Raw genomic sequence first — 9147 nt, 5'->3', positions numbered from 1 at the left:
GTGGGTGGATGGGGAGGGGGGTATTTTGTACAACTAGGTAGAACAACAGCCACCTTAATTTCTTGAGTAATACAGATTTTTCTTTTTGTTTATTTGACTTTATATGTTATATCCAACATGTTCAGTTTTTCTTCTCTCCTATGAGAGAACATATTTGCTGACAGGATCAAAAACTGATTATTTCTGTGCTTAGAGTCAATAGCGATTAATTAAAATGGTTCCAAGTCATTTGCTGTCACAGTGGCTGGTTGAGCACTTTCATTTTGGAAAAGATTTATTATGTTTGGGGAAAAAAAGGAATAATTAAATGTTTCACTCAAATAGACGCTGAGCCTTTTTTCTTATTATTACAGTAAATCTACACTTAATCAGAGTATAGAACTAGAACTAACTGACAGAGAGTTTTCAGTTACTTCAGAGCCAAAAATGTTGATACAAATATGGTCTCTACTCTGATTTAATTTAACAAAACAGATGCTGTAATATCTACACTGTGATCATGACTTGCTGTATTACTATACAATGACTACTACATTAGAAACCATAGAAAAAAACGTATAAGATAGAAGTTATTTATTAAAAATGGGGGAAAGATTTTTATATGTTTGTGTTCTTTGAACATCCACATTAGTGATTGCAACCAATCTGATGGGTACACAAGACAAAGTCGTCGCCAATATTTCATCAAATGAAATGCTCTTCACATAATTAATGAATCGGCTGTAAAAGCTATTTTAGCAATAGTATTATTTCAACACACGAGCAAAGGTCTATAACCCAAGAGAGGCTGTAATGCTAGTCACTTTGACATGTTCCTGTCGGAGTAGCAGGGCAGTAAATAATAAAATTGAAGCAGGCTGAATTTTATTTAATGTGTTCAGTTTCAGGGTGCAGTGCTGTTTCCAAATCACTCCCTTGTTCACTAAGTCACTAATCCCTATATAACAGACACCCAGTAGTTTACCCAACAGCAGTACGTTGAGATCTTGGATATTTATGATACACTGTCAATTTGTGTCATTGTTCACAGGTGTAGTGCAGAGTGACTCAATTTTCTTTGTAAATTGTGTGGCACTGCATTGTGGGACTGTTAGCAGGAATGGCTGCACATGCCATGGGCGCTACTTTTCGTTCCACTATTGAAATTTTTGAGGGCACTTTATACGGCAGAAATTTAACCCATTTGGATGAATAAAATGGTGAAGGTTACATATAGTGCGATATTTAGTAAATTGGGAGGAATCTTGGACATAGCTCTGGTATTGTGGACGCTGTCCCACACTTGAGTAGCTATTATTAATGTTACTAGTAACACCTGTGACCTTTCTGCTATGACAAGTTAAAATGTCAGCTGTGATATAAGCCTATTCTAAAGAGTGGGCTAACTTTAGTCTGAGCATGACCCAAGTATAAGGTACATGTTGTTACTTACATGAAAAAGGTTTATCCTACGTACAGTGGTCATTTTAGGGAATCTCAGACTCACAGGTCGGGGCTATGGCTGATGGAATTCAGTAATTAGCTTTAAAAGTTTCATGAACTGAAGAACTGTTCAAGGTGGAAACTTTAAAAGTCCGGGATTGCCAAAGTAATTCTGATTTATCCTCTGAGGACAATGAATGTGAACACCAAAGGTCATGCCGATCCATTTCCCAAAGTTTTGAATCAAAAGAAGGACTGATGAAGATTGTCGCCCTCACATCCACAAAGCGAATGTGGCCAAAAGGTGCCAATGCTAAGTCATTTTCTGCACTCGTGCACCATGTCAGTAATTTTAAATCCTACAAACACTGTTATCTAGAGTTTTATCTTGCTGTACATTCATATACTTTAATGATATAACATTAGATTGAATAAATGCAGGTTGCATTCTTGAAACCAGGCAAACAAACGGAGTGGAGCTGCAACTAAATGACTGAAATTCAAGATGTAGCGGTACGGCACGAAACATGAAACAGAAGCCTTGGAGACAGAGCTTGATTAAGCTTTGCAAACTGAATAAACAGTTTTTGTTTCAACATTCAAGGACAAAATCACAAATCTTAGACAAAGTAAACATTTTACCAACAACTCTGTTGATTGGTGGAAAAGAGTGTTTAACTCTATATAATGGTGCCTGATCCTTTGAAAAAGCCCAAGCTTGTGTAATCAAAAGCACAGCCTTTTGTCTGTTTAACACACATACCAAAGAAGCTGCTGAAGAGGCCACATCAGAATCAATGAATATTTAATTGAGGCCTATTGAGGCAGAAGATCAAAATGACCTTGCTTTAAATGATTATTCACTGACAAAAATAAAAGTAGGGAAGGGGAAAATGGAAGGCGCACACTCGAGAGCCTCGGTTTGTCCAGCAAGCAGGAATATATTACACAAACATATGAGAGCAAAGCCATAGCATTGTTGATGAATGTATTTAACTTTGCCACTTGCTTTCATTTCTATGCCCAACCACTTATTGTGAACATTATATTCTTATTTCAACAGAAATCCAAAATGCATGATTGTCATTTTAAAAGCACAGTAACAGAGGATTGACAGACTTTTCAAAAGGAAACTATTGTTAAAAAATCATGATGTTCGTAAATGGTACGAGCGATATCTACTGTTATGCAATTTCTCTTACTAGTACCACGAGTGTCTTGAATGAACAATTCAGACACATGCATGAGACTCAAATCCAAAACACCAATGAGAGAACAGCGACCCTTCTTACCAGAGGTTGTCTGGACAAAAAGCAGGTCAATCTGGCTTGTGAGGGAGCAAGACCCTCCTCTCAACTTTCCAGACACTCATGGAAGGGAAAAAAAAAAAAAAAAAAAAAAAAAAAAAAGGAGGCTGGAAGCTGGACTGATGTGGACTGAACATGAATGAGTTTAAACCCGGCACTTGATAGCATGCCAGACTGAAAGGAACAGGCTTCCATACTCGGCTATTGCGGATTCTTGTTCTAAAATAAATTTGTTATTTTGTGTGTGTATTCTGCTCTTAAATCTCTGACCTAGGGTTTGTCTGAAAAACACAACTTTAACACAAAAATGACTCTGGGGGCCACACTTCTAAAAAACAAAATGGCCTTGCTTGGATGAAATGTCTGATGTCTTCAATTGACTGGACAGTATTTACTGCTCAGCTAGAGTGTGCTTAGATTGCAGAGATGTTGCAGAGATCTAAGATATCACTGTATAGAAAAAATTGTTTTCATTGCTGATTAATCAACAATTACTTTTTTTTTAACTAATGTTAAACCAATGCAAGTGATCTTCAGATGTCTTGTTTTGACCCAACACCAGATTTTTCACCATTTCGACTTTAAAATTACTAAATGACTGATTATTGAAACTAAGTGCATCAGAATCAAAGGGCAAAGGTTTCTTTCAAGACACTGTTTTGCAACATTGTTCAACCATAATTCAACGACAAAATGTGTTGTTTTGAACAATGGAAACACAGATACTGCCATCGCAAGACTGCTACAATTCTAAATCAAGAAAACTTAGGAAATTAAAAAAAAAAAAAAAGTTATTTAAAGAGGCTATATGTGAGTATTTTTGTTTAAAACATTCAAAAAATAACTAAGATCAGAAACAGAATGCGAAGAAATAAAAGTTTTGACATTATACCAGAGATGTCTATTTATTGTGTTGCAGAGATATCTATTGAAGTTAGCATGCTAAATAGCTAGCCGCAGCCTATCCCATCTTGTAATACCAGTTTGTACCTCAAAAGGCGATGGTGAGTCACTGCAGCGTCCATTTGGCCCTCAGTCCAACCTGAGAGGATGAATGTAGTACCTGCGAGTAGGATATTAACCTGCGTTGTAGCCGCCCACTCCTGGAGACAGTCCTCCGCTCTTCCTGGAGCAGCAGCTTGAGCAAAGTCCCTCGCCATCCTCGACCTCTCGTGGCTCATCCTCTTCTCCTGCCACCACTGCATCTTCCCTGTCTCTCTCCGACTTTGCAGACTGGGTGTGAAATCATCATCGTCAGTCTAACAATAACTGAAGAAGACAACCTACCCGTTACATAATCACATTGCAAGGCAAACATGCGTGGAAAACATTAATCCCCAGTCCATTTCCATTTGGCAACATGTCAACAACTGCCGTAAACTGAGGTTAGATTCATTCAAGGTAGGGCTGTCATATCAGATTTTCACAACACAATTACTGTGGCCAAAAGAATTCACAATAATGACATCATCACAATATATAATAATAATAATGCTATCAGTCAAATTCATCATTAACTTTGTTTATTGCATTGAATTGGATTCAAATACAAGTGGAGTGAGGTGGAGAGAAAGTCTGTCACCACAACTGTGCTAAAGCGGACAAAAAGAACAATTACACTCAATGGATAGTGAAAGGGAAACCAGATATGAACTGATAAACAAAAGATCCACAAGGCTTAACATCTACCATCACAGTATTATCATATGTGCATTGTTACCATAATATCAATATTTCATTTTTAAAATGTCACTGTTATCGTCAATAGTTATATTGTGACACCCCTATTTCAAGCTAACGTTAGCTCTACGTGAGGGTGAGGGTGAGGGTGGAAACGTGGTTGTGAGTGGCCAGTGAGCCCCGTCCTGGAACACACATGCAGCACGCTTTCACTCTCCACCGATTCGGAGGCCTGCCAGGATCGATCCAGGTACGGCCAATGGCCGATCTGACTATGGCACAGGGGAGGGGGGAGGAAGGACCAAAGTGTGTATTTGTTTGTTTTCTTATGACAGGAGTGGACATTCCAACTATCTGGTAATATGCTGCCCCCTATTTGTTTGGAGTATGAATTTAACAGTTGGCCTGTTCTTACACATTGCCCCTAAGAAGACTTAGACAAGGGAGGTTGAGATAAAGATGGTCCAGTTCAGATTTTACTTTATGCAGTTAACTAAATACACTGGAAGCCACCATCTTGCTATCTTCACTATCTCATTGCTGTCTGGTAGCTGGTTTGTGTGTGTGTTTTCCTGTTATATCAGCACTGAAATGTTGTTTGCTCTGTTGTCACACACACCAACAGGTTACTTTTACAGACACTGTATTTCTGCATCTAAGCAAAACAGGCACAGCGTCAGACTGTGACCTCTGTTAAAGAAGTAGAGCTCTATGGGCACATAAAGAGTGAGTCACAGCATTCAGTGAAAACATGAGATGAATTCACTCATTCACTCTTACCAATAGACATGGTTGTTGTGCATGTTATTGTTATGCTGACTAATTTTAAGGCCTTTTCCAACTGCAAGTGAAAGAGTTACAGATCAGAGCATTAAAAGTTATTACGGATACAAAACATCAGTCTAAATAGTTACCGATTCAATTTTCAAGCCAATGATGAATAAAAAGTCTCCTGGAGCACATGTGGTTGCTAATATGAAGTAAATTTGGCAAAGTTCCTCAAGGAAAGAGAATCTGAATTGAAACATTCTGTAAGTCTGACATTGCTCCTCACCGATGTTCTGTTTAGGTTTCCTTGTCATAACGATTGTACTTTTTATTTTCATCTGAAAATGAAATGTCTTTGCAGTCAAGCAATCTCTCTGCCCTTTGGTTTCACATTGAACCAGTGGGAATAATTTGAATATTACACTTTAGCTGACATGTTATTATTGTGATCAAGGACAGTTGAGTCTAGATTTGTGATACCTTCACATTTGATAGAGACGAGCCTTGAGTTTCTCATTTTATAGAAACACACGAGAAACTGAGTCTACACGCACCCATATATTTCTCAACCCATTCCAACGTCAGTCATGTCGACTCTTACAAAATCTCTGCTACAATCATACTATAAAAGCATTAATAATGGACATGTTTGCAAAGCATGCATAAAAAAGCAAAAACCTCTCTTTAGCTTTAATATGAAAGCACCCAGACGACCTGAAAAAGGAGACTGACTTTGTGGCATATCTTTACATGCTATCTATTTGTCAGTATGTGAAAATAAGAATCAAATGAACCTTAAAAACATTTTCCTGCCAGTTTCCGGGAACAATTTCCATCAGAGTCACCAGTATCAACATTTGCCATTGTTAAGAAAAGCACCCCTAATTTGGAACTATTAATCATTTTGAGTATAATCAGAATTTGACAAAGTGTTTGGGAGCAAAATTAAAAGAGAAAATGCTTTTCTGCATTAAAATCAAAAGCTGTCTTGTGGGACAGTCATCAAAAATATATATTTTCCAGCATCCCTCATTCTTGAGGCAATTTTCATGTATATCCATCTGTTAAATCAACATAAACATGGATCATCTTCACTAAACCACTGCTGTTAGAGTGGAGCTAATGTCAACCTGAACATGATAGATCAAGTAATGTGGCAAAGCTGACAGTGTAATTGAGTCAGTCACTGCGTGGATAATACCCCTTAACTGCAAAATAAAACCTTACACATCCTCCCATGACAGTTTGACTACACAGGCTCTAAAAAAAAGAATGAGCTGAATATCATCATCACCATCGTCTGTCTGGCACGGAATCAGAAAAAGTTCTTTTTAAAAATGTTATTGTGTTAGTACACATTAGTAAAATATAACTCCACTTCCACCATGAGCTATCTGTCGCACACAAGTATCTGTTGACATGCTCCTTAACATGGATATTATGTTAGGGAGCCTTTTAGCAAACTCCAAATTATTCTGCCACAGTCCCTTTTCTGTGGTGGGTCAGGGCTGTCTGAAGCCATTATTGGTAATGAATGTGGAGTCCTACTTTAAAAGGTTCAGGCATGTAAAGTCACCTAAAGCTGACTAATGGAATCCTGCTGACACTGAATGCCAGGGGCTTTTACCACATTCCAGAATCGCAGTTTTGGAAATTTACACTACAGACATAATGAACTATAAATGTAAACTTGGGAATGTATCCTCCCACACAGTAGCTCTGAGTTATTAATAGATAGAGAACGTTCAGTGTGCTGCAAAATGATAAATTGCAGAAGAGTCTTTTGTGTGGTTTCAGCAACAATTCTGCCAGTCGTTACTCATCTGCACAATACTGCAGAGGAATTTAGACATATGTCTTTGTATTTCTTTAACATTAGCACATTTATTAAAGAAGCAGCTGTGAAAATATGTGTAGCGCGTTTTGCTGGAGGGACTAAATATTCTGAGTTTGTTAGCGCTATAACACTTTGTGCCCTGGGAGATGGGCCTCTTCAGCAGGTTCACAGGGCGCGCAGTAGCGTGCGGAGTGGCCATTGTGCTTTGTCATTTCACAGGTGACTCACATCACTACACTCGAGCATGCTGGAGGTAGAGCACTCTGAGATGCTTGCGGCATTCAAAATGCATGATTTTCAGCCTAGTGCAAACAAATCGCTTTAAAAGATCAGTTTAATCTATTTCGAGCTGTTATTATGAGCTGGGAGAGTTGTTCAGATAAAGAGACTGAAGCAGGGTTAACATCAGAGTGTTGGACAACTCTTCACATACTTTACCCAGCGTGAGAGCTGTCAACTTTATTATTTGTTTTTACGATACAGTGTGCATATGATTTATAATGCAGACCACTAAAATAATGGTCAGGGGGTGAATTACTGTGAGCCAAACTGCCTGGAATTTTGCAGCGATATAATGTAGTGCATTTAAAAAATATCCTTGGGGAAATATCAGTCATAGAAGTCATCAGTGTCATCGTTGTTTGCGTTGAAAGGTTGAGGACGTAAGGCTGCTTCAATCTCAGCGTTGCTATCATCTGATTCCCCCCAGAAAGCTATACACAAAGGTACACAGAAAAAGAACACAAAAGATTACAGTACAATGTTTACCGCTCCATGCTTCAAATGAAGTGTAACCTTTCACATCCTCGAAATGATTTAGTTATCTGGCCAATTATACACTATCTTTATGAGCATTCCAAGATTTAAATACACTACAGCGAAATCTTACCGTGAGTTGGGTTTCACAATGAAAATCTTAACAGTCTACCTTTTATACAGTCTAGCATGTGCTTATTCTAGGTATAGGTCTAGGTCTAATCCTCATAGTGACAAATTACATTTTGGGTCATCTGATCACAGCTGCGAAAATCAAATTGCAGGGGTGATTGTTACAACCAAAAGGAAAATGAATTGGGGTCCAATTGCTCAAGCCACATTTAGAAATCTGGATTATTCATTTTATTCTTTTTTTTTTAATTTTTCTTATGAGCAGCAGCTCAGGTCTTTAAGAAATTGAAGTGATACATATATTCACTTTCATATTGAGCGTACTATAGCAAAAGCTGCTACTTAAGAAGAACTGAGTTAAATTTCAGATACCAGTTTTCAACTGCAAGAGCTGTCATATCTCAGCTGAATCTAGAAATGATCTGCATTTATCTGGATAGAAAAAATATATACATGTCATAACAAGGGCACTTACCTGGCTGTTCATTAGAGTCATTAGAATCACCAATGCTCTCTCAGAGAATTTTCTAAGCAGTAATTAAATTGCCCAAACCATCCTTGGTCTTTTGTTTAAGGTTTAATAAGTAAAATAAGAGCACATATTATTTGAGGTATTCATCAGAGGATTAGGTAGTGCTTGCTGACAACATAAATCTAAGCTTTCAGCATTTGGCTTCAAGGTCAGTTTTTTCATTTACACATCTTCAAAAGGCATAGCTGCATTTACAGAGAAATTTCATTTAACAGTTGATGTACTTGTGAAACTCAAAATTTACAATAATTTCATACTTGTTAATGCATGAACCCTCTCTATCGTGATCTGTTTGATGTAATCAACCTTTTTATTGACAGTGTCTTAACACGCAATTCGAATGACTTTGTCTATACTCACCTTCTGACCGTATAGCAGAATGAGCCTTTGAGTGTGTCTTCTCTCTCCTGGAAACACAGAGACAGTTAATAGCCTTGTAAAGTTACTACGTTCGGCTGTCTTTGAATAAGACCCACTAGATTACAGCAAAAATAGCTAAAAAGGAAAAAGGCGGGTTATCATTTTACGCAGACGTAAATCCACATACTACATATGAAATAGACTAGTTTACAAATAATTCACTAGAACTAGTTTATGCAATGTACACAAAAATAACTACAGAACTCATACAACTGAGAATCTTACAAAATCAATCTACTGTGCACAAATACTACAATGCTATGACAAAAATGGGCGGTGTGGGGTTGGGGTGC

General features: G+C 37.8%; 1 protein-coding gene across 2 annotated transcripts in view; it reads right to left on the bottom strand.

Moving 5' to 3' along the window:
• Positions 1 to 4235: 4235 nt before the first annotated feature.
• Positions 4236 to 9147, bottom strand: part of kiz (kizuna centrosomal protein) — a 26673-nt gene continuing 21761 nt past the window's right edge. For both annotated transcript variants that reach the window (XM_023409692.2, XM_023409693.1), the window contains 2 exons: positions 8795 to 8841; positions 4236 to 7727 (listed from right to left, as the gene is read on the bottom strand). In XM_023409692.2, the coding sequence (XP_023265460.1) occupies positions 7624 to 7727; positions 8795 to 8841 (151 nt within the window). In that variant the 3' untranslated portion in view covers positions 4236 to 7623. The remainder of the gene's footprint in view (positions 7728 to 8794; positions 8842 to 9147) is intronic.

Source organism: Seriola lalandi, unplaced genomic scaffold (genome assembly GCF_002814215.2).
Source record: "Seriola lalandi dorsalis isolate HSWRI2012SDOR001 ecotype SW California unplaced genomic scaffold, Sedor1 jcf7180002054403, whole genome shotgun sequence".
Taxonomy (NCBI): domain Eukaryota; kingdom Metazoa; phylum Chordata; class Actinopteri; order Carangiformes; family Carangidae; genus Seriola; species Seriola lalandi.
Note: the sequence above shows the minus strand (reverse complement) of the source record. Positions and strands in the feature narration are given on the sequence as shown.